The following is a 26,407-nucleotide window of genomic DNA, read 5'->3' on the forward strand; positions in this document are numbered from 1 at the left end:
TGAGTGCTCGGCTTCATTCTTTGGTTCTGAGAATAAGCCGTGGGTGGAGGCACTTCTGTAAGAGGAAGCAGCTTCATTAAAATATTGGGAAATTTTAATTTGCATTCACCTCCTCTAAACATGAACATGAATCTGTAAAGTGATACATTCTTTCTTGCTTAAGAAATTAAAGCGTTTGGGGATTTGAGTTTTTATGCTCTTTGAAAATTGAGTTTCTTATGTCTAAAACCATCATTCACAAAATGTCCTTTCACCCGAGGAATTCCAACACAACAAATTCAATCTGAAGTAAATTGAGGCTACATTTAAGAGACGGACTTTTAGTTAAAAATAGGTATTAGAGAGCTGTGTGCCAAAAAATTGAATACTTTATTCTTCACTCTTGAGACTCGTTTGTTTTGTCTCAGTTCTAGGTGAACTAGACGGTTTTCTTTCTTTGTATTTTCATTTCTGTATTCATTTTCTTATCTCAATGTGATTGAATTAGATCAACATTTTATGCCTTCTCTTCCCGTAATTTGCATTCACATAGACTTGATGTATGTATGAACCTAAGTCTTTGTGGATAACACCTATTATTGCTTTGGAATTACTGTCCATATGTGGAATGATTCATTCGGTTGGTACAACCATTTCCAGGGTTCTTGATACACATTTCCAAATTAACTTCTAAAAGGTTTTATATAAAAACTCTTCCCATCCATAGCTGTCACCCATTTCACCTCACACACTTGCTAATGCTATTAATATTATTGTTAGAATTTATGCTAATCTGATAAGCCATAAAAATACCTCATGTTTTGTTTATTTGGATTTCTTCAATCGGTAGGGAAGCTGAACAGCTCACATGTGTTAGCTGTACGTGTTTCTTACGTTGAAATTAATTGTTTAGGTGTATATTTGCCCATTTTTGCTCTAGGTTCTTGTCTTTTTCTTATTGATATCTAAGAACTCTTTGTATATTTAGGATATGAATATATTTTGCAGGTATTTCCCCAGTTTATTATTTACCTTTTAAATTTTATGGTCTTCTTTACATAAAGAGGTTTTCCCTCTCTTTTATTTATAATCAGATTATCTTTTACTGTTGTGATTTCTACTTTAAGCTATTTAGAAAGCCTTTAATAATCTTGAAACCAGATCACAGTTTATATATGTATACTTCTAAGTTTTAGTTTTACTGTTTTTTCCCTTAAAAAATATATGTGTATGTGTTTATGTGTGTGAATATATGTATATGCATATACATCTGTATGTATGTGTGTGTATACATGTATATGCATGTATTTAGCCCCTAATCCACCTTTAATTTGTTTGGGTCTATTGTGTGTGACAGAAATCTAATTGAATTTTTTATTCAAATAAATAATCAACTGTCCTTTTTTCTCTTTGTTGAATTTTTTATCTTTCCCTATTAATTCCATGTGTCTCCTTTGTTGTAGAACTCAGTCATTTCATCAAATGGGCTGTGTTTCTGGCCTCTCAGATGTTATTCCCAGACCTGGTATCCTTGCATTGTTTTACCTTCGGTAGATTTACCACAATGTCGTAGATTTATGACTCCGTTTGTGTCTGGTAGTATATAACACAGTTGAATATTTCTCTTTTATCTTCCAGTTTTTCTTGGCTACTGCTACCTGCTTATTTTTCTCAAATGAACTAAAGAATAACTTGAAACCTTCTCCGTCTTGATAAAAATGATCCCCTCGTTGGGGCACATGACATCAGGACTTCTGAGGCTGTGATACGGCACGTAACTAAAATAAAATAATAAAAATAATCCTATCATGGCTTTTAACTGGCATTGGTTTTAAGCTATTAATTGTGGAGGAAGTGACATCTTTACTATGTTATTTCCCAATTTATTCAAATTTGTATTAGAGCCTCCAGCAAAGTTCAGCTTTTTTTTTTTTTTCGTTTAGATGCTGAACATGTCTTGTTAATCTATTCTGTTAGTTTACAATTTTTGATGCATTGTGAAGCTAATTGTTTTTAGAGGGGTGGGGTCTATTCTGTCATCTAATTGGTAAGAATTAAGAAAACTCCTACTTTTTGTATTTTCTGTATTCCGCCATCTTGCTGAACTCCTGTTAGTTGGAATAGCTGTTGGAGGTTTCTCTTGATTCTCTGGCACACAGTCATCATGCATTCCATATTTCAAATATTATAATGCCTAACTGTATGTCAGTGTTGACTTTTAATTTCTCCCACCAGTTTACTGACACAGAGACTGGATTGTGTCACCGCCTCCTGTGCCATTCATCTCCATTGTTACTGAGTCTGCTGTGCGCCCACCCTTGATTAATGCTCTGGATATTGGGGTAGGGGGAGGACAAGACAGTCTCTCCAGGAGCCTTACACTCAAGTAGGGGTGGAGGATTCCAAAGATAAACACACAAGTAAGATCATTGTAAGGAATAATAAGTGCTGAAGGGATACTTGGGGCAATTGAATAGAAAATACCTGGAGGGGGTTTGGGTTGGGGTATTCCTAGGACTTGGGAAGTTATTTGCCTGTATTGAAATAGTGACTACATTTCACACTTTAAAACGCTGGAAATGTGGTCATCTTCCTGTCAGTTTTTGCAGTGGGTTTGGGAGAGAGGAAGAAACACGCACTGTCAGAGCAGCTGCCTTGTGCACTGCTGATGGCTGGGCTCAGGCCACCCTCTGGGGCTCATGCATTGAGGACAGCAGAGGAGCTGCAGTGGTGATGGGGTGGCTCTGGGCTGCCTGTGGTGGTCGTGGAGTTCAGGAGTGGGCTGGGGCACAGAGCAGGCTGTGCGACGAAATCAAGGAGAGCTGGCCAGTGTTGTCCCTGCCACCAACACCCCCAAGAGAGCAGGCGTGGGAACAGGCAGCCTGCCCAGGGAGAGCAGAACCTTTTGATGTGGATGCTGGTGCTCGAAAGAGGGAAACAGAGATGATTGTGAAACTCAAACCTCCTCACAGTCACAGAGGAAGAGAAAGAAATGGAGAGGCAAGGCAGCTCTGACCATAGGTGGTATGAAGTGCACCAGCCACTCACAGCGCCCCACACAGTAGGTCTAAAATGAAACCCACCCGTCAGCATGGGCCATACACCTGCTCAGAGCCCGTAACCAGCCTTCTGGTTGGTCGAGGCTGCAGAGAGAACCTCGGCCACTTCATCTGCCTTATCAATCCACATGCTCTTATTCGTAGATAATGGACAACGAAGATGTTTGTGGGAATCAACAGTAAAAATGTGAAGGATAACTGATCTTAGGAAAAAGAGTGACATTTTGGTGAAAGGGAATTTGAAAGGAAATTGTAACTCCTATCAACAGAATAATTTAATAGGTTAGTTATTAATGATACTCATAAAATTAAGCCAACAGAGAGCATGTGTTTGGCCGGGCATCGTGGCTCATGCCTGTAATCGCAGCACTTTGGGAGGCCTAGGTGGGCAGATCACCTGAGCCCAAGAGTTCGAGACCAACCTGGGCAACATGGTGAAACCCTGTCTTTACAAAAAATGCAAAAATTAGCTGGGCATAGTGATGAGTGCCTGTGGCCCAGCTGCTGGGGAGGCTGAGGTGGGAGGATAGCCTGAGCCCAAGAGATCAAGGCTGCAGTGAGCCATAATCATGCCACTGTACTCCAACCTGGGCAACAGAGTGAGGCCTGTGTCAAAACAATAAAGAGTATGTGAAAATACTATAGGAGAAAGAGTTTTAGAAATAATGATTGCAAAAATAAAAAAATTCAGTAGACAAATACTGTAAAGAACATGGCTAAAGACATGTTGGTAGTCAAAGATATAACAGAAGAATATATGCTAGAGCCAAGTAAGGATATCTGAAGAGTCAAGTATCAAGTTGGATGGAAGAGGAGGCTCTGCAAAAATAAAAATAAAATCTTAAAACACACCCAAAATAGGAGAACAACAAGGTAACCTACAAGAGAAATCTGACTGTAGAATTCTCAAGAGCAACATGCATTCTTAAATATAATGGAAATATTCCCTCCTAAGGACAATTAATTCTGAACCTAGAAGCCCATGCAAAGACTACTAATCAAATGAAGGTAGAAAAAAAAGACATCTTTAGACAACATACAGGGCTATACAACATCTCTGTCTTAAAGGGTTTTGAAAAAATTACTTAAGGATCTACTCCAGAAAAAAAGAAGAATCCAAAAAATATTTATTCAGGCCTGGTTAAACCTTCCCTTCCTCATTCAAGGTCACTGGCTTCTCAGGATGTCCATGGCCATTATCCACTTCCATTTTTTTGGCCTGGAACTTACGCTGTCTTAAGTTGCCATTCTAATGGGGATCCACCAGAAGCCACATTTTGGAGAATCTTCCCAACTTGAATTTCAGGTATAGGTCCAGAGAAGGAGGTAAAACATCAAGGTATTTTCTGACGTGAATGTTTGGCCAGCCTAGTTTGGTGACGCTGTATCCACATGTAACAGAATGCAGAGTTGTATTGGCTTCCCCAGTTATTTTCACATTTAAGTAGAGAGCAGAAGATATAATGGCCAAGAGCAAGGGTTTTGGAGTCAAAATCACTGAATAGAACCCCATTTCTCCTGTCTCAGACCCTTCTGAAGTTGTCTCACTAAACCCCAGCTTCCTTGTTTTTAAAATGGGGAAATGGTGTCCACTTCTGTTCTACGGAGAAGAATACACAGCATTCCTCTGAAAAGCTTGGCTGATGCTGACTTCACAGAATTATATCATTACTTCACCATAATGGTCATACCAAAGGAAGAGGGGAAAGAAATTATGTTCTTGAATTAATTTTTCAAATACAATAAAGCATCGACATAGCCTTTGAGTAGACGTAATGGACATAGGGCTTAGACTTCACAGACCCATGCTCCCTAACAGACAGCATCCCACTATCATGGCAGTGAGGGGGCAGACAGAAGAAATGCTCTTCCGGACTTTCATGGATCTCCATGGAGCTATCTGCTCCAGTCTGTGTCCTGTGGTCACTTTATTCTGTAACTCCTGGTTGTGACATTTTTGTTCTAGGATGACAGATATCTTCTTGTCTCTAAAGTGTGTCTTTGTTGGGTTTTTGCAACTATGGATATGTTTTTATCCTAACCAGATTGATGCTTAGACCTTTGTCAAAGGAAACCTTTCCCCTTCTCCTCCACATCCCCCCCCTTCCCCACTTGAGGCCCCCAGCGGTTTCGCAATATTAAAGCTGTCAGGAGGGTTGAAGCTGATTTTCCAGGGGAGGTGGGGGAGGCGGGGACAGCAAATGTGTTTTGAGTATTGAACTGCCGTTGACATCTAAAGTCTCAACCATGCTGTTTTCTCCACACTTCAGCAATCAGGACATCCAGCAAACCCATAAAAAACCAAACTAATAGCATGAATATTCAGTGACCTAGAATAGTAATTATTGTCATGAATATTAATGTGATCGGACTTGCTTTTTCCTCTCCTCTTTCTCTCTCGTCCTCTTTCTCCCTCTCTCCCTCTCTCTTTTTTTCCACTTAGCCGGCTCTAAAGATGGGTCATAATGAGAGCATTTAAGAGGGAGCGCTCTCCGCCGTGACAGGGACCGGGGTAATAAGGAGAGCTTGATTAACGTGGTGCACTTGGGGGAGAGATGAGAGGCTTCACGTGGGCCTGTTCGGGGGAGGCAATGAGGCACCGGCGGCTCTGTTGCTGCTCCCGGAGATTAATGAGGCCTAAGAGTGCATTAGGAACAGTGACAAAGGTTTGATCTAATGGGCTCAGTCATTTTTCCTTTGAGTGACAGACGCACAGAAGTAATTGGCTGTGCAGAATGGCAGCTCATTGGCGGTACTTAAGGATACATTATCCCCGTTGTGTGGCCCGCAGAGGCTGTTTATCAAAACTGCTCACACTGCAGACGCGGAGTCGCGAAGCTGCTGTTACAATGGTAATAGCTATTAAAAAAAAAATAACGCAACATCAAAACTAGACCCGTTGTTGTCTCATGGAAAGAAAGTTTCTCTTTGTTTAGTTTCAGACGGTCTAGAAAACATTGTAATAACTCTGGAGTCCGGAGTCTGTTGTGGGCCCTGGATGAGCAGTGTCAGTCCACGCGTGTCCCCTGCTGGCATGCGGCGTGGCCGAGGCTTGGTGGAACACAGATCCTTGCTTCCCACTCATGTCGACCGAGGTCACCCGGGAGTTTCCCACACATTGGATCTTGGTTCCAACCTCTGATATGTAAATTGAAGGCTTCTGCTAAGTACCCTTCTAGCACTTTGGTAGACCGTTTGCAAACGGAAGCCTTATTGAGAGTTGAGAATTATTTTTCTGAAATAAAACCTCAATATCAGTAGCATGTGATACCTGCTTTCATAAACCAGGTTTTGTTGGAATTGGTTTTAATGTCTATTTGACAATTTTTAGGGAAAAAGTTAATGTTTTGTGAGGCTTCTCTTAGACATCAGGAAGTTAGCTAAATCTGACATTTAAAGACACGAAAGTTCATCTTAGTTCTTTTTAAGAATTGCAGTATCTTCAGCTTTTATGAGTAATGCATTCTCACTACTAGTTGCTTCTGTGTTTGTACATTGCTCCCACTGAGGTTTAGGCAGATTCGTGTGATATTGCTTCCATCATTAAATTGTAAACTCTTGGAGGCATACACTGTTATTTCTCTTTCTTTGTTATCCTCTTTTAGTTTTGTGACCTAGCAATTATTTTTTCATGAAGTCTATATTCCTGCATGTTACCCGTCATGTGAAATGTAAGCGATCGATGTTGAGAAGGAGATCAGTTGGTTTCCTGCAGATGATGTTCCCCTGTAGTAGCCCTCCATGGTCCCAAGCATTGGTGTGCAATTCAGAAGTAAGTGTCACACTTCTGATGCAAGGAAAGCTTCCGTTATTTGAACTCTAAGTGGAGTGTTCTTTTCTGAAAGAACCAACTAAAGCAACTTGTTTCCTGATGATTTCAGCTGAGACATAACGGGATGGCCAGGCTCCTGAGTTGGATGTGGTAACAGGTGTGCCTACAAGTAAATAAAAGGTACTTCAAAAACTTTTTTTCTCTCAAAAATGTAGGTGGGTGGCGAGGAATAGTGTTTCAGCTGCTGTGCTGATGCTTCTGAGACCAGCGAAGTGGTCTGCAGGGTCAGCTGTGGGAAAGAGGAGGTGCCGGGAAGAGCCTGTGTGAATTACTCGGGCCCCCTCCACCAGGGAGCCAGCTGCCAGCCCCGGCGCCAGTGAGAACCGCAGCCTTGGGAAGGGGCTTCTGACTCTTCCAGGCTGGAGTTGAGTCCATGGCTTCCCTGCTTTCTGCAGTCCTTTCCCACATTGGCAGAGGAGAGTTTTTCGAAGTAATCGTGACATTTTTCCGTCTCGAAACCTTGTGACCCATTGTTTTGAGTTACCACTCACGTAGTGAACGATTGCCTTTCTGGAATATTTCTAGTGAGTAGTCAAACTCGGCAACACCCCAACCAGCAAACCTGTAAAACCCGCCCATGTTACCAGACTTGTGAGCCCAGGGTCGTCTTCCCTGTGTCATTGCTGGATTCGGTTGTGAGATCATTTTGTAAGAACTGGAAGGCAGAGAAAGAAGTAGTAGTGAATACTCCTCAGAGTAGAGCAGTGTGGCCACCTGCTCCTGGAAAGGGACTGTAAAATTCAGAGATGACCAGAGAAAGCTCCCCTCAAAACAGTGTTGTCAAATGAAAATGAATTTTATGTTAAAACACACACACACACACCTGTTGCATTTATCATATAAAGGAGAAAGAATAAAGATGGAACCGTTATTCATGGCAAAGGAAGACACCAAACAAAGAAAAATTCTTTTCTTCTCCGTTTTCATAATGCTTACACACCTCATCCTCACCGTTGCATATCAGCTTGTCCATATAACCCATACCAGGAGATGGATTGTGGCCAAGCCAGCCATATGATGGCTGTCTCTGTAAACACTATCGGAATCTGGAGCAGCACGTGTTCCTTCAGCAGATAAAAATGGCAAAATGAGAAGGGCACACATTGTTTTGCAGAGATCAGAATAAAACTCCGTGTTTTAGGAAGTGACAATGAACCGTCTTAATTCTAGGATGTTGAATTCTGCACGGCCACGTTGATGTATTTAGTAGTCATGACATTTATCGTTGCAGCTGGGTCTGGATTCTATATATTTTTTCTGTTCAATGTAGAACTGTGTGGCTGGAGAAAGCTACTTTGTCTTTAGAATAAATACACTTATTTCTAAATATAATTACTTAAATGAGAAGTTAGCGTCTGATATGGTAAATATTTTGTCTTGAATTGTACGAGATGCCACATGATATCCACCCCCAACATGGAGCAGTAACCCAGGGATGGGAAGGAAGGGATGACCCTGGCGCTGCAGCTCACTGTCACCTGCTGTCAGGCCATGTCCTTCATCTGCATGTACATGGTGCCCCAAACACAGGGTTCGGTTTGGTTTTTTTTTTCTCTCCTTCCTTTCTTTTGTAAACTGTACCTCTGACAACATTGGCATCGCTCTGATCATCAGACCTTTGGGATGCTGGAAGATGGGGGTGCTGTGGAGTTGTCCACAGCACCAAGCACTTCACTAGTTGATGGTGGGTGTTCAGTAAGCACTCACTCAGGGAGGGAGTGAGCTCAAGCAAAGTGATGCCAACTACAGCACTAAAGCAAACAGAAGGCAGATGGCATGCACAGTTTATACATGTAGAGACACCATTACAAGGGAAACATAAGGAGAATATTCAGACGTTTTAGATTTTAAAGACAAAGTTAGCAACATCATCATTTTAAGCTTCTGCTAAAAAACTGTAGAGATAGGAAAACCCACTGTTGAGATTAATAACTGATATCTGCAGAGGTTTTGCAGTTTACAGAGTGCTTTACATAATTTGATCATTATATTAACCACATGGGGCATACTGTTATCATTATCACCATTTCTTCATTATTATTATTATTATCCACTTTAGAAATTATGGATTAAATTGTTTTAAAGACACCCAGGTTCCATCTTCTTTTAGTTACTGGTCATTAAGAAAATTAGCAACACAGATCATGAATCAGAAAGACACATTATGCTGTTTGTTCCAGTAATAATGCTACTGAGAATTTCTGCTAAGGAAAATTCAAAAGTAGATGTCCTTTGCAGTGTTGTTTACAGTCAGAAATTGGAAACAACCAAAACTATCCAGAAGTAGAAAAATGGTAATATAAATTATGTACATTAAATCAATAATGTTACATATCTAAAATTATGAAGATTATATAACAATATGGGGGAAATGGTTAGGAAATCATATTAAAGAAGTATATAAAGTTATATCTTTTCTGTGGCCATAACCAAGAAAAATGTATGCGTATGTTCACTAAAAAATCGATCTATTAGATGAGATTATGGTGGATTCAGTTTATATTATTTGTTTATCTGTACTTTTTTGCCAAGTAAATTTTAACAGTACAACAAAATAGGCCCCCATTAGTTTTTCCTTGACTTCATAATTTAGAGCAGGCAGGAAGCAGCATACAATGAGCTGTTTCTACATTGTAGGAAAGAGCCGTGGGCTGTATAATTCCAGGATGTTGAATCCTAAGCCTGGCCACATTGCTGTATTTAGTAGAAATTCCATCTGTCATTGTGACTAGGTCTGAACTCTGTACTTTGTCTCTGATAAACATAACCTGGAAAATCTCTTAACTAAAAAGGAAGGTATCAAGAAACACCAGATTTGTGCCTCCCTAGTAGATGGCTGAATTGTACTCTTTTACAAAACAAGTATCACAGGATGCAGAGTCCTGAATGCCTACATCTTACGAGATACGGAGTGTGTCCTTGGAAAAAAAATCCTCTTAGCCTGAAATTCCGCCTGCCAAAAACAAGGCAGATCTCCAATGCAAATACAGGAGTGAAGGGGTCCCATTCACAGGCCTTGAATCATGTGTGTCACTTTTTATGGTAGTGTTGTGAATTATATTCTTTTTGGGTTTATAATTAGAGGACAGAACAGATGGCGAAGGCCTAGTTTGAAGTGATGTGACCATTAGCGTCGCCTCCTTCATCCAGTTGTGATTCCAGGGAACCTGCTTTTCCCACGCATGCGCAGAGCGGGTGCAGTGCAGCTGTAGGGTTTGCAAGGTAGCCGCTCACGCTGAGTTTTTATAGCATTTGAAGCTATCTATGAATGAGATTGGACCGAAAAAAGCAGTCCCTGGATGTTTCTGAGGGTGAGGGCTCCAGAGGGGAGGGGTGAATTCCTGTCAGTCATATTCCTGTAATTAGGATTTTTTAAAATAACAGGTATACAATTCTGCAGTGGGAATAAACGTCTGGTTTACACTTAGGTGCTCATAGAATCCTTTTTGGCTTTTTCCCTGCCCTCTATGTACATGAAAGTTCCTATCACCCATCACCAATAGTTGCTCCTCTCTTCAGGCTTATTTAACCAATAAGTCAAATGCCAACTATTATTTTCCTAGTGAAATGCTTTGGTGAAGTTAAGTCCTATTTGTAAAGACAGACCAAAATTGGAAGGTGCAGGAAATGAACTTTTGTATTTTGTTATTGTTATTGTAAAGATTTGTTGATGAATCTTTCTTTGAATGCTGTGAAAAGCTATCATTTCAGAGTATATTTTTAAAAATCAGAACAGGCTATTTTTAATGTAATAAGCCAATAGCTTAAAAGAGGGATTCTGTCTTTGATGTCATTTGGTGGATGAAAACATTCTTGTTCAATAGAAAACCAGCATCTTTTTCATGCTCATTTGAGATCAGTTCAGGCAACATACTGATATTCATTCAGATATAAATGCCATATTCACTTTGAAATGCAAATTGTTTAAAGAAAAATAGCATATGGTGGAGGTAAGTACCTTTTCAAATCAACTCTTCCACTTTAGGGATATAAGTACAGCTAAAATTATTCTTTGGAAAGAATCTGGCGCTTTTGACACATGGAAGCTTGCACTAATCAAGGCAGCGCAGTAAGCACACACACATATCCATATCAAGGAAGTGGCGCTGCGAGGACATGGATTAGCATGGTAATGCGCTCGCCCCCTGCTAATCGGGGCGAGTACCAGCTGATGCGTAGATGGAGTATTTGAGGAAACGCTCTTTCTGAGTTCAGAATGGGCCAAGTTGTCAATCATGTATTTCATGGTAACGCAAATAATATTTGGGGGACAATGCCGAAAAGGTCCTTTTATGACTGCCTTCTTGTGGAAGCCAGCATCCTATACAGTTTGGGGCTGGGCCACTTCTTAAGGACTTATTGCTGATAAAAGTGTTCCCTTGCACAACCCTATTCTATCTCTTACACTACCTGACCTGACCTCTGCATTCACAAACCATTCCAATGACATTTTCTCGTTTTTTGGATAAGTGTTATTGATACAACATCCACATAAGAATGACTTATGATTCTGTACTTCTGAGAGGGTACACTCTGTGCCACTCCAGAGAGGGGCACTTCTGTTTGCTCTCTGGGACAGTAAATGTCGCTTTCCATGGCAAATTTTGGACAGGCTTGCTTACATGCTATTATTAAACACAGGGGTTTCCTAAGCTCAGGGTTCATAAGTCATATGTAAAGAAACAAAAGTATTTTGTTTCTATAATCGTAAGTCACAGCCACGTTTACAGGGGCCACCACTCACATCCAGAAGCAGCAGGTAGCCAGCCCTCATGGACCCCCTTCCTGTCACATGCACCCCCACCCCACCCCACTCACAAGGGTGATTTCTCACTCCATAGATGGGTTTCGCCTGTCCTTGAACAGGATCCTAACACTTGGCACTCTCGCACTTGTCTCTGGCTCTGTGTTCTGTGTGTGATGCTGCCCCAGTTGTGGCCCGTGTCAGTGGTTCATTGTTACCGTTGTGTAATGTTCCATTGTACCGTGATGTACCTACGGTGATGGACAGCGCCGTCATTCCCAGCATGGGCTGTTAAGAGCAGTGCTGCTCTGAACATTCTAGCACCTACTTTTTGGTAGCCATGTTTATGTGCATCTGTATGATTTAAATCTGAAAGATGTGAAAGGAGAAGAGAAATCTGAAAGGAGGAAAACAGAATTGATCTTGAAATGTTTTATGAAAGCTTTGCATCCGGTAAGTCGATTGGAAGAGCGATACAGGTTGTCCTGGGACAACCCCGAGCTTAGGAAACCCCCGTGTTTAATAATAGCACCTAAGCAAGCCTGTCCAAAGTTTGCCGTGGAAAGCGACATTTACTGTCCCAGACAGCAAATAGATGTGCCCCTCTCTGGAAGTAGACACTACCCCTGTCATACCAGTCTGTTCACTCTGTCAACATCCCTTGCAAGATACTACCTTAGACTTAGGGTAGTATCTCCCCTTTCCATCTGTGCTTTATCTGGATGGGCCTAATTCCAAAGTTTAAAAGCCGCAGTGTCCCCTGGAGCCTCTCCTGTACCTTCCAGCAGGGGTGGGCTCCCTGCCCCTCATACTTTCTGGCCACTCTTGTGTTACTCTGCCTTGCATTTAGGCCACATGTGGACCTGCTGTATACCTTCTACTAGACTAGATTGTAGGTTTCCTAAGACAGGGACTCCTTCCTTCATCGTGCTCAACACAGTAGAGGCTCCGTTTTAGAACAGGCGGCAGCTCCTGCGTGCCGGTTCCCATCTTCCCCTACCCACGGGTTAACAGGTTAGCCAACCTAGGTTCCTGGGTGATGAGACTCCTGGATCAAGATAAATGACAGTCTCTTGCAGCAATAGCAATAGTGAGAGTATCAGCATTGTCATGCACTGGCTCCCCAAGCCTCAGTTCCCACAGGGTGACACCAGCACACACAGTGACTCACGTTGTAAGAGGAACCCCGAGCTTAGGAAACCCCTGTGTTTAATAATAGCATGTAAGCAAGCCTGTCCAAAGTTTGCCGTGGAAAGCGACATTTACTGTCCCAGACAGCAAACAGATGTGCCCCTCTCTGGAAGTAGACACTACCTCTGTCGTACCAGTCTGTTCACTCTGTCAACATCCCTTGCAAAATAACCGAGAGCAGAGGGCACCTGCCTGTGTCCACACTCAGAAGACGAGAAGAAACTGAGGCCTGCGGAGAGCTGGCTGCCAGCAGCAGTGGGGCAGGACGTGCTGGTGGCGGCAGGGAGAGTGGAAGGCAGGGAGGAATGGAAGGGAAGGGAAGAGTGGAGAGTACTCACCGCCAAAGGGGCCACATCCTTGTACTTATCCCCAAGTACAAGTGTCCCCCAGCTTCCAGGGGTAGAAACTTCCTTTTAAGACTCTTGTATTTGCCCATGACTTGAGGTTGGTGAATTAGGACCACTTGTTAGACTTACCTTGTCTACCCCAGGAAGGAGGACGTTCTAATCTGGCTTTTACAATCTCTTCCTTCTAGGGAAATACAGACATGCCTGCAAAGAACGTTTCCAACTGGTGCGCAGAGTTCCCCCACGTCTAAAAGACCCCAGCTTCATGTCTTATTCCTCAGACACAGGAATGAAATTCTGTAGCGAAACAGCTGTGTGTTGAGGTGGTCCCTGATGGAGACAGACTCGAGAGGCTCTCTCTTTCCTGGGCATTACGGGGGCTGAAGGTTGGGGCATGGCTTCCTGCAGACCCCATGCACCTTGCATTCCTCCTGGCATTTCTGAATGTAGCTCTAAGTCTGGTAGCCTTCTTGAAGTAGTAACTTTAATGCCTGGGTAGCAAGCACTCAGGCCTTTCCTTAAACTCACCCTGTTAGCTGTCAGGTCTAGGTGTGAAAATTTGATTTAACTAATCGATATAGTAGCAGCAGAGATTGGTGTCTTTGTTGACTGTTGGTGGCCACATGGGTTTAGGTCCCCTGCCCTTCAGCCTGGTTGCTGGGTATGAGGCCTCCACCTTGGCAGGACTATGTTTAGAACAGTGTTTGGTGCACTTGTATCCTAGCTGGTCTTGATGTCAGGATCCTTACCTCTCAAGCAATCAAAGCCATCAGCTTCTTTCACAAATGAGGACTTCAGACCTTCAGCCTTAATTAATAACTTGTTAACATGAAATGAATTCCAGTCAGTGAAAACAGTAGCCCTCAAGTACTTTGAGTGAGAAGACAGCGATTTTAAACAGAGTCTTCCTTTTATGCTTAAAGATACTTCCAGAAGTGTTCAAAACTCCTGCGTGGTAACGTAGGGCCGGTATTGCTTGATGCTCACATAACAAAACTGGATGCCAGGACAGCATTAGTAGGTCAGTTAGTTAATGACATTCATTCAAGAACAGAAATGAGGATACATGTTAGACTGTATGCGCATGTGTCTAAAAATAAGCATGAGAAAGTATGACACTATAATTGGATTTGGAATATGCATGGTTACTAAAAAGATTCACTCCACATTTGGGGATGGTTCATTTCTTTGACGGGTGGATTTACTGAAAGTGAGTGGAAATGCCTCAAAGTGTGGCCACTGGCCTGGGACCACTGACACGTGGCACGAGATGCTCCACAGGCCTGTTAACCCAGCATGGCAGCTTCCATAGTGTCGTGGCTCAGGCCGTGGACCACTGGTTTGCCTCAGAGTTAAAGCAGATGTCTTCATGCATTTATGTTGGAAGGCAGGTACTGTGTTCGGATCCCAGAAACAGTATTTCTGACCCTCTGTAATTTTTTTTAGTTAAACAGATATGTTTCTGCATTGTCACAGAAAATACTTTTGTTTCTTTACATCATGGTTGGTTGGTTTTTCTGAAAGAAAGTTTAACTGACATCAAATATAGTGAATGGGTATATATTAAAACAGATTTACTCCCTTGCAAGAAAATCGGAAATGTTTTGCTTATGGAATGAGACTCCTCCTCTGCGTATTTTGGAAGGTCTTGACCAAAGGTCAAGAGTGAGCTGGGTTGAGTGCAGTGGGGTTGGGGGAGGCAGGTGTGAGCCTGGGCAACAGCGGAACCCACTCAGATCCTGCAGACAGATCCAGAGAGAAAGAGACCGTCAGCTCTTTGTTCACAAACACAGGCCCACAGCTCCCGGATACTCTCATTTTCTAAGTGATGCCAGAAAGCACCACTTTTTAAGTGAAATCTCCCAATTTAATTCTACTTTGAAAGAAATGATGAACTAAGTAAAAATGCATCTATGAGCTCAGCCTGGATGTCAGGCTATAGTCTATGGATCTGATTGAAAATTCCACCTTTATCACTGTGTCCATGTATACACCGTGATGTGGCCCAAATTCAGTCATGGCTGTTTCAGTTTAGTCCTGCAGTGGGGAAGTGGGTGTGGTTGGGGCTTGGGGGCCTTCACGAGCTATAGGGCTCTAAGAGTCTGCCGTCAGAAGGATTGTGCATAGCTGCTCTGGTGTCTTCCGTCTGGACACCAGGAGCGTGTGGTCTTGCCAGGAGGTTCTTCACCCCAGAGGTTCCGGGTTGGTTCCTTGGGACTCTCTCAGGAGGCAGAAGGTGGGCTCTGAGCCACACCCCCAGAGCTGCTCCACCAGCATCTCAGTGGATTGGACTTGTCCTTGAATTTTGCTGGACAGACAGAAGTTTGAAAACGAGTGCGTTCGCGGCAGGGTCCTGTTGTTTCTCATTAGTGTGTAGACTTGAAGGAATCTCTCCCTTCCTTTTTTGGCAGTGTGATGTTTGGCCTTGAGATGCAGAACTGGTAAACCTAAGATGAGTTCTTGATCAGCTACCTCCATTGGAACATTTCGTGGTCCCTTGTCTGGAGTTGAGATTGACTTGGCTCTCCTTACTGTGTGTGGATACTTATTTCTGGAGCTTAGTTGCAAGTAGTCAGTGAATACACTGAAATACTTTCCTCTGCCTTTTAAAGGGAATTGTTCTGGAAGGTTTCTAGGCCTGGTTGTCATCGGAGAACCACTCTCCAGGGAGAAGGAGCAAGAGAAGTGGTGCTGTATTGAGTGCCATGTTGTCATCAACGACCCAAAGATGGAGGGACAGACAGACACCGTGAAATTCCTTTTTGTTTTTCAGGTGTTGGAACCTTATATGCCTAAAGCTGGTATACAATGAGGCCTGTGGACAGATGGCATGCTTAATAATGACTTGACAGGGGTCTGATTGGGCATTGCAGTGGGGGAAGAAATCACCTCCTTGACACCGTACCCACACAGCAGGTGTCCCTGCAGGTAGAGGAGGCCCAGAAGTGCCTGGCACGGCAGTCAGGGTCCCAGCAAAGGGCGTGTCCCCCTCTGCCACGCCCCCAGCTGTTTGCAGGCATCTCGTCATTGTCCCTTTCCACCTTTCCGGAGTCCTTTTGCCCACCGTAACATGTCAGCAGTGTCTGGAAGCCTTTTGTCTGCTTGGAATTCACATGATAAAACCGGAACCAGGCCAAGGAAGGCCTGGCGGCCACTCTTGGGAGGCGCCTCCTCCCCAAACGTACCTTCGATAGGTGGCTGTGTGGGATTGAGGTAGAGAAGGGGAAGAGAAGCACACCGGACAACGCAGGCACCAAGGGCCAAGGAGAGAGGGGGTCACCCAGCAAGACGACTGCTCAGGGAAGGAGCCCTGGAGTCAGCACCCACCCTCACCCTCCTCTCTCCTTTAGATTCCTGCCGTGCTCGCTATTGGTTGAGCCCAGTGAGAAGCTAGAAAGTGCTGGAGCCAGCAGACAGGTGCAGCCCATATGGGTGCCTTCCCAGGAGGAGAGCGGGACGGAGAAGTGGTATGGCAGGAACACGGTGGGCACAGGCTCCAGGAGGGGATCCCGCAGATCGGAGTGTCTGCTCTGTGCAGATGCTGCCTTCTGTGGGGTCTGAATGTCCTACTGTAATACGGACCCGGCTGAGGCGCACAATACCCAGAGGACAACCCCAGGGTGGCTTCGATGGTGGCACGTGGAGAATACAGGAAGGAGCGTGAGTGCTCCCCTTAGTGCCACATTGCCAGCCCTGGGCTGCTCCTCCACGTCTCTAAGATGCCACACGCCTGGTACACCTCCCCAGGCTGCTGTGAGGCCTGGTGCAAGAGCAAGCGTGGGAGCACCACATGGCACTATCATGCAAAATGTGAGCTCCAAATGACGCTGTGCGTTTCTAGGGCGTTAGGATGCGCCCGTGCCCTGAGATGGAGCTCTCAGAACATCAGGGATTGGGGCATGAGAAACTGCCTCAAGACCCTACATGGAAGCAGGGGAGCCCAGACCCGAGGCTTCCAAGCCATTGCGCTGTGCTCCTCCCACCGGAGCCCCTTGGATGCCAGTGGTCTGCCGTGGTGGAGTTTTGGTTGCGATTTTTTGTTTCATGGTGGTGATTTTCTGGCTGGAGTGGTTTTTGTAATTAATGTGCATGCAGATCGCCCGGGATCTTACTAAGAGGCAGTTGGTGGGTGGGGCCTGGGATTCTGCATTTCTCTCATGCCTCTTGGCAATGCTGCTTCTGTAGGCCCGAAGACCACAGCCTCTGTGGCTTTCCGATCCTTCCCTCCCTGGGGCATCACTTTGGACATTTTTCAGGAATCAAGCAGACCTGCCTATGACGTTCAGAATGTACTCAGTTCAGACAACAGCATAAAATAGGTATCTTTTCTTTTTTCAAGGCAAAACTCTGTTCTTCAAAGCCAAACGCCTCATGGTTGTTAATCACTGATTGGGTGTAGGGCTCGTACGCTGGCTTCAGCTCGTCATTCCCCGGCTTCCCGGTGCTGCACGAGATCGCAGTGAGGCCACTTGTTTGAGGGGAGCCCTGGTTCCTGCCTCTGGCTTCTCATCCAAATCACCGGCGTGCTTTTGAAAATGCATCTTTTCCCAAGCCCCATTCCCAGAACTTCTGAATCAAAATCTGTATTTTTTGAAGCCTCTAGTTTTAAAAAGCTCCACAGGAAATTCTGGTAATTGGCCAGATTTAAGAACTGCTAATATGGGCTGCGTATTTATTATAAAATCCTGCACTTTGAAAAACTTCTGTTGAGACAGTTTAGAACTTAGTTGGTTCTGAACTAAAACAATTGGAAGAAAATTTTTTTATAAAAGGCCCTGATACCTGCGAAGATCTGCAAACAGAGCTAACAGACTAATTCGCTGGCAGCAAGGTATGATTGGCTGAGCTTTAGAGAAAGGCACTTAATTATGTTTTTGAGTCTACAATTGGTATGACCAGATAATAATTCATTTTGATGTTGAGCAACTGATTCAAATCATTAAGTATATAAGGGAATCATTTTTCATCACAGCCTGTGTGCTCTGTGAAGTCACGCAGGTTATTTTTCCTCTGCTTCGTCTTTTCAAGGTTAAGAGTAAACTTATCTGGTTGAAGAGCCTGCATTTCCTCCGTGTGGTGTCTAGAGACTTTGATTTGTGTTCATCATAAAGTGTGGCTTCCCCATGAAAATAATCCTCTGGCACCAGACAGTTGACTCTCAATGGGTGATCATTTTCTGTTCCGTTGAGAGGGTGACGTGGCCAGGCTCCTGGAGCCACCATCTTGCCGGCCTGCCGGATCGCAGTGCCTCTGCTGAGACCGACTGGGTCTTTTGTCTTCTCTTCCACCCGATGTTGCGATTGCACTTGGGTTGCGCATTTGTATAGGGTTGTTCTGTGCGAGTCATCTGCGGCATGAGGTCCCCTCACATTGCTTTGTCAGGCACCATCCAGATTGGCATCCGCCTTTTATTCCTCCCAAATATCTTCTGTCTGGCGCTTCCGTTTGCCATGCAGGCAGGATGAGGGCTGCTCTCGGTGGTAAGGCGCACTGTGTGCCAGTGCGTGGGTCCTGTAGACTAACTCGCACTGGTTTCTGTGGTCTGCAGTCCGCGGTGGTGTTCACCTGACTTGTTTATTCCTAGGGAATGTCACTAGTGCATCTGGGTCTCAGATGGCAAGCGGCATCAGCCTGGTCTCCTTCAACAGCCGACCCGACGGCTTGCACCAGCGCTCCTACTCAGCCTCCAGTGCCGACCAGTGGAGTGAGGCTACAGTCATTGCAAACTCGGCCATCAGCAGTGGTAAGAGGGGGCGCAGCCCCACGGACCCGCGGCCACCTCGAGGTCCTTCGTTGTAAGCCGGGGGCTGGACAGGACGCCCTAAGCTCTCATGCTCCTCTGGGAGCGCAGCACCCCGTGGGGCGGCTGCAGCAGAGACTCACACCTTGCCTTTCACCTATGGAACGTTTTGTCCTTGCTAGGCTGTCTTGCCCACGTCATCTCTTCTGTTCCTCTTCAGCACAGGGAGGAGGTGTTCATCCCATTTGGTCAGTTTGGAAACTGAGGCTGCAGACAGGGCAGGTGGCTTACCCAGGGTCACGTGACAGAGGTGGCAGCGCTGAGAAATAGTATCTGATTTTATCTCCCCAGTCACACTGCCCTACACAGCGTGGCCTACACTTCTACACTAGTGCACGTTTTATATCATTAGGGTGAATTCAGTCTCCTTGTCTGTTTTCCAGAATTCCTGATGTACCCTCTAAATTCTGGAGTCCCCTTTGTAATCCCTCAGTTTTCACATTCGTTCGGCATTATTATTATTATTATTATTATTATTATTATTATTATTATTATTTTGACAAGTGTAGCCAGCTTTTCGGGGAACAAGCGTGCACGTTGGAAACGATCTCGCCGTCTGTGTGGAGCGTGAATGACGCGGCACGGAGGGCACCCTGGCGGCTGCAGCAGGGTTTGCCTGTGGCGTTTTGTCTCTGGCCTGTTCACCGGTATTTAAAGGAATTCCCACTGTTGTATGTAATCTATCAGACAGGATTTTAGAGTAATCTTAGCATAATTTGTTCTAATTAAAAGATTCAGCATCAGGTCTTCCCTGTAGACCCACCAGCTGCTGCAGCAGGACGTTTGCTTTGGGTAAACATCATCCTTATTCCTAGTGGCTCCGCAGACACTACCAAGCAGAAGCCTTAAAGGAAGATATCACCAAACTGAGCCGGAAGACGTCTCCAAACCAATCCGGGAGACGTGGAGTCAGCGAGGCAGCTCCACGCCATAGCGCTGCGGGTCTGGAAAAGCCTGTGACTTGGAACAGACACACAGAGCGTCACGCACCTGCCCCGGCTGGCCTGTTCCCGCCCCAGCATCGGGGCTCCTTCCTTCCCTCAAAAGAAGGCGCTTTGGTAGACAGCAAAGGTCTGCCTGCAGCCTCTTCAAGGGCTCTCCAAGGCTCTCTGCCTCATCTGGAATCACGATGAAAGCCCTGAAAACCCCAAACAAGAAGTTTGAAGTTAGGATAAATTAACCGTCTACAGTTTACTGTCTTCGTAACCATTGCGTGCCCCAGCAGGCCTCATAGTCGGCCTTTTATCAGACCTGTGTGTGCTGCAGCTGAAGCCCCACCACCTGACAACCAGGCAGCCTAGCATGAGCCTCTGTACCTCCATGAGCCTCCGTTTTCTCATCTGTTCAATGGACACGTTCTCCCCTCCCTTACGTAGTAGTTAGGCGTGTGCCACGACACAGGACGCTTTGCTCTTCATGACTGAAGAACTACTGTTATCACAGTTCCTTTAGGAGGAGCAAAGAGTCCACATACTTCATTATCAAATACTTTCAAAGATATGTTATCAATGAGTATTACTATTTGATAAGGTTTCATTCTGTGGCCGCCATCTGGTGAAGGTGTTCTTGCTCCGGGCCACGTTTGAGGGTGTGGGGAGATGCACACTGGGCCTTCTGGAGCCAGGTGCACAGGTGACACGGACAAGGCCTTGCCTTACCAAGCAGCCTCTGCTGAGAGAGTAGTTGAGGTGCCAGTAATACAGGTCTTTAAATATTCATCTAAAGTTCATCCTATACAGATTTTCCTTTTGCACACTTACCTGTTTGATAAAGACTCACTGGGTAAGTTTCCCTCTACTGAGTAGCTCTTTCTGTTGAGCTGTTCGTACGTGCAATGGGCGTTTCCACACTGCCACATCGTGAGACTCTGCTTTCCAGAGCCTCGGTTTGGTTGGAAGTCTCTTTCCACGGAAATGGGCTGCGTTGTCTGCACACACGCATTTGTACAGTACCCATGCGAGTCTAAAGTCACCTAAGTTTGAATGCCAGTTTTTTATTCACAAAGCAATTTCTATAATATTAACCCACGTGGGTGTCCATTCAAGACCAGTGTGCTCCCTGACCTCGTAAATCTTGAACCCTGAACACAGAAGATAAGAAACAAGCAAGCGGATGCCCCAGATGTCAGCCTGCTGAGGGACATGGAAGGAGAGCTGTAGGGAGAGCCCAGGGCTGAAACTGTGCAGGTCGTTTAAGGATTGATAGAGTTGATCAAGGAAAGCTTCCCAAAGAAAATCAAACTTGAGCAATGCTTAAAGAACCAGATGGATTTTTTGTGCAAAACAGCAGGAGGAAGTTATTATAAGCATTGGGGCACTTTGGACAAAAACCCAGAGAGGAGGAAAAGAGAAGATGGAATAGCCACGAGCTACAGTGAAGTGAAAGGTGATAGTTGGGGTGCAGAAAAACGAGGAGAGACCAGAAGAGATGAGTGCTGAGAGCCCAGCGCTGCCAAATTAGCATCTGATTTTCAGACTTGGGAGCTGACATTTTACGGAGCAAAGATCCAGAAAGACAGCAGAATGGTGCGCAGAAGTTTGATTCCTACAGTTTTATGGGGATCTTGGTTGATTCCTGCATTTTCTAAGGATTAATAATACGACATACCCAAAATATTTTGAAAAGGGAGACAATAATAATAGTAAGAGCTACAATTTATTGAGGGCTTTATGTAGATAATCTCATTTGATCGTCACAGAGTAGATCCAGTTGTTACCTCCCTTCTACAGGGGCTGCCTTTGGTACAGAAGGGTTAAATATCACCTGCTCAAAGTCACATCCTAGGAGGGGCCGGGATTCAAACTCAGGTGGCCCAATTCAGCTCTCCAAACATCACTGCATGTCAAGGTGTGCCTCCAGGAGCAGCAGCCGCAGCCACCGCTGGGAACTGCTTAGAAATGTCCATTCTCAGGCCCTGTGTCAGTCCCACTGAATCCAGTCCTCAGGGGATGGGACCAGGCAACCTGTATATAGCAAGCCCTCTGGGACCACGTGGCATGCTGAAGCTTGGAAACCACTGCTCTAAGTCCTCACTTCCCAAAGCCTGGTCCACGGACTGCGTGGCATCTGCCAGCTCCAGGGATTTGACTGGTGATGCAGAATTCAGGCTCCACTCAGACCCGCTGGACCCATCCTTGTCTGTCTGCGCCGAGGGCACCATCCCGGCATCCCTCTGGTTCACGTTACTCCCCCCTTCAGTGCGCTGATTCGTCAAGTGGCTAGACCCCAGCAATTTTTAGTGAACACCAGGGCACGGGATCTCATGGACAACTTCCAGAAAACATGTTTATGAATGGATTTCAAGGCCTCAGTCTTGGTATAAACCTTCGCTGCAGGACTTAGAAAGTAATCACAGCAGAAACAAACATGATTAAGAGCTTTCTGTCATGTTCTTTCTTCTTAAGTTGCAGGTCATATTAAGTCCCCCCTGCCCCCACTTTCTTTTTAAATGTATCTGCCCCCATCCCTAGTCTTTGGTTTGGATTTCGGAGTCGCTCACTCTGTGCTAGCAGCAGGAATGAATGGGGAGAGCCTAAGCAGCTTGGGAAGACAGACGCCCGTGTTGGCAAGTTTGCCTTCCCATTGTCGCTCACTCTTATTCTAAAACATCATAATCATAACAACACTGGGATTCACTGTTTCTCTGCCCCCCTGTCCACCCTAAATTAAGACTTTGGCTCTGGAGAACTTTTCAGAACTCTCTAGACACACAGGTCCCCCCGGGGTTTCTGCCTTTAAAGCAGCTGTGAGAAACTCCTAATTAGATAGATTCCTTTGTAGGGGCAACCTACAAAACAGGAGGTGCTGCTTAAATTAAGGGAAGAAGAAAAGAATCCATTTTGTGAAATGGAATGCCCACTGCTTTATGACTATTACTGTTGTAAGGTTTCACATTTAAGTACCTGAGGTTTAAAATTAAATGTCTAATATAATTTGGCGTTGCTAACGTGAGACCCACATCTGCCCTTAGAGAAAATGCAGACAGCTCGGTTCAGGGTTTCAAATTGCCGTCTCCCGGCTTGCAGGCAGCACAGAGGATTGGATCCCTCCTCTGCTGAGCACCACATGCTGCTGAGTGTAATTTTTTAAATGCAGAAACATATTCATCTTGAGCCTCTGCATTGAAAAAGGCCATTCCAGGAGTACATGAAAAATTAATTTTTTTACATTTTTTCTCACTCTTCTAAGTGTTTGACAGAAGTAATTTTTGCAGCAAGAGAGAATAAAAACTGGTGGCTGTAAATTCCTGTCCTGCAACCTCTTGTGTAGATTCTTTATGGACCCAGAATTGATCTACATGTCAGATCCTGTTGTGGTTTAAACTGTTTATCACCGTAATGGCAGTAGTGAGCCCATGAACACCAACTTATAATCCTGGGTGAAAGAAATTGGTGTTTGCAGTCAATGAAGGGGCAGCTTTGCTTTATTGATAGATTCAGAACAATTATCTCTGCAACAACTATTGGCTGAGGGTTCTCTTGAATCTTACTGGAAGCCTGTACTTTTTTTTTGATTAATCATTTCCTCCATAGGTAATTTCCTCTGGAAGTGTTAGGCACGAGTCAGCATCACTGTGGGTAGCAGGGGCCCTGGGGGGTCGTTTGTAGCATACTTGGCCGTCCTATCTTACTTCGAGGCAAGATGCATCGCACCTGTCCTCAGGGCCAGAGCGCTTACCTGCCTGCCTACCTCCTGAGTACCTGGGTGAGCCTGGCCAGCCCGCCCCACTGGCTCCTGCCTGGGCCAGCCTCAGCTGGTGGCCTCAGCTGATGCTGTTGCCGTGGCAGCCTCGCTCCCCCAGCCCTGGGCTGTCAGGTTCTTCTGATAGCTCCGCCCCATCCCCAATTGCTTCAGTCCAACAGTTTATCTTCTGCCACACCGACTGGCCATCACTGTTAATATTGCATTTCTTCACATGACTCTTCCGTGTAGCTCTTGAGCCTCACTTCCCTTGGCCTCCCCCAGGCCACCACGCGACCTTGTCACCATCGAGCACAAACACCATATCCATCTTCCACGTGGAAGGAGTGCATCACGTGTGTGTGTGCGTGTGTATGCTCTGGTCCCTGTTTCCTTCTGGCCATGTAATCATTGTGTCTTTCCAGCAGACTCTGTGGTTGTAAAGCAGCTGATCCTCAATGGAAAGCCAACTTTGAGTTTTTGCCAACTTGTAAATGTCTTTTCTCATTATAAAAATATTTTGCACGTCAGTTTTGATGATGGGGGTTCGAAACACGAGTTTCAGCTTCAGAGGCTGTCTGTCCCACACTTCCTTTTGGAGCCAATGCATTTGAACCACACTTTCCAGCAAGCATGTCCACACCGTTCATCAATTTTTATCTTTATAATTGGAGCATTTTTTTTCTCTCTTTTTGGATGTTATACTGACAATTTCAGTGCATGACCAGCAGGCGGCGGTAATGTGATACTGCTGGTCTCTGACCTGGAAGCTTCTTTGATAGGAGGGTGTCAATGAAGCGTAGAAAGGAGGAAGTACATGTGTTGACTGCCTCCCCTGTAGTGACCTTCACACCTAACACTCGTTTTCCTGGGGATCATCATTTCTGCCTGATAACTGAGCTTCCAAAAGGCTGAGAAACCAAGACCATACATACCATAATTAGCCAAAATTCAAACCCAGGTCTTTCTGATTTCAAAGCTTATAATCATTCCCCTCTGCTATTTTTTTTTTTAAACGAGAAACGCATGCTTAGTACTAAAACATCGTATCATTAAAATTGTTTGTCTTTTGATAGCACTTGCTTTTCAAGGAAATACATTCTAAGATGGATAGACATTTTGTCTTCTCTCACTGATGCTGAAGTTTCCTTTATCAATTCTTCCCAAATCTTGGCTGGCATTCAAAAGCCTTCCCTGGGGGTTGTCATCAACCTTCAGCTTAGCTCAGTGTTAAAGGCCCCTGGGCTCTCATCTCTCAAAGCTGGGCACTCCCTGCCTCACCGCCGGGGGGCTGCTCGGCTCGCCAGGCTGGCCGGCCTAATTAAAAGGCTGACCCCGCTCCCTTCTGTGCTCGGAGCCTGCTTTCCTATCTCTGCATGTGGCCGAGGAGCAGGCAGAAGCGTCCTGGGGTAACTGGACACAGGGGGTGAAAGGTGGATTTTTTTTCCTCCCAATCAGAATGTGGTAACTTTGTACTTTGTCTCCTTAGTTCCTTCCTATCAGCTATTTTCAGCAGTAGCCGCTGACCAGGGGAAACAGAGGACAGTGAAATGCTGCCCCGTGATCAAAACCGAACGGGGGCAGCGCATTTCATGCCCGAAGACCAGAAATCCTTAGGTTGTTGCAAGGCAAAAAGAAAATTCTAGAAATCCTCGTAAACAGGGAGTAGAGAAGGATATCGTTGATTTTTGCTGTAGTGCCTGGACCAGACCTCTTAGTCCCCTGGCGTTCGGCGTGGCTTCCTCTATTCCAGGGGCTCCCGACCAGGGGTGATTTTGTCTCCCTGGGACAGTTCGTGATGTCTCAAGGCGTTTTTGGTTGTCACGTACGGGAGGGTGATGCTACTGGAAGCTAATGGGTAGAAGCCACCAGGGTGCTGCTGCGTGTACCGTGGTGTAGAGGCCAGCCCCCCACGGCCAAGAGTTATTCAGCCCAAAACACCAGCGGTGCCAATGGTCAGGAAGCCCCAATCTGGGCAATGAAGGTTTTGCTTCTGTGGCCCCTTCCAGCTGCGGTTGCTGCATTGCACCGTAAGTCGGTAAGAATCCTTCCCAAAGAAGGGAAAGCCGGTTTCTGGTTTACAAGAGGGTTACTGCAGCCAGTCCAGGGCAGGGCCTGGTCCTCAGGGTGCTTTCCACACCGCTTCTCAGAGCATCCGCCTGGGGCCACGGCCGCTTCAGCAGCAGTCCTGCTGCCGCCAGCGTTGACGTGATGTGACATTCATGGAACTCGCTGCTTGCCGGGCACAGGCCTCCAGGAGATGAGCACCAGAGACTTCCCCATTTTAGATGAGGAGGCAGGGGCAGAGGGCAGTTGGGCCTATTGCAGCAGCAGGTCAGCGGGCAAGGCTAGATTCAAACAGGCTGTGTCACAATTGTCACTAAGCTGTTCCCCTGCCCACCCGACCGCCTCCAAGAACACTGGGTGCTCAGCGTGTCCCTCCACTGCGTGTCTGAGGACAGGGAGGGTGAGGCCATCAGATGTGCGGATGCCACAAGCTGAGACATAATCTACATTGAAATCTCCAGATTTAGAGACTACAAAATGGATCAAAACTAACAAAGTGAATCAGATAAAATCTTGAATTCGGGCTCAATAGATCAACTTTACAGATAATGGAATAGGAGTACCGGACCCTGGTGGGGAAGGCCAAGATGTGGTTTGTCTGCAGAAATGCTTTCAAGACTTAACATTCTGCACTAAGGACGAGAGAGGTTCTAAACGTCTCACTGGGCTCCGAGGATCTTTTCGGGGGCCACATTTTGAGAAAGACAT

The 26,407-nt window shown here is 45.4% G+C and overlaps 1 protein-coding gene across 2 annotated transcripts in view; it reads left to right on the plus strand.

Annotated features, from left to right (window-relative positions):
* Nucleotides 1-26,407, plus strand: part of AGAP1 (ArfGAP with GTPase domain, ankyrin repeat and PH domain 1) — a 630,727-nt gene that overhangs the window by 414,788 nt on the left and 189,532 nt on the right. Inside the window, exon 12 of one of the 2 annotated variants that reach the window (XM_023228734.3) lies at nucleotides 18,737-18,895. The exons of the other annotated variant lie outside the window; for it this stretch is intronic. Within the exon in view, the coding sequence (XP_023084502.1) occupies nucleotides 18,737-18,895 (159 nt within the window). The remainder of the gene's footprint in view (nucleotides 1-18,736; nucleotides 18,896-26,407) is intronic. 2 annotated transcript variants of the gene reach the window in all.

This window comes from Piliocolobus tephrosceles, chromosome 11 (assembly GCF_002776525.5).
Source record: "Piliocolobus tephrosceles isolate RC106 chromosome 11, ASM277652v3, whole genome shotgun sequence".
NCBI lineage: Eukaryota > Metazoa > Chordata > Mammalia > Primates > Cercopithecidae > Piliocolobus > Piliocolobus tephrosceles.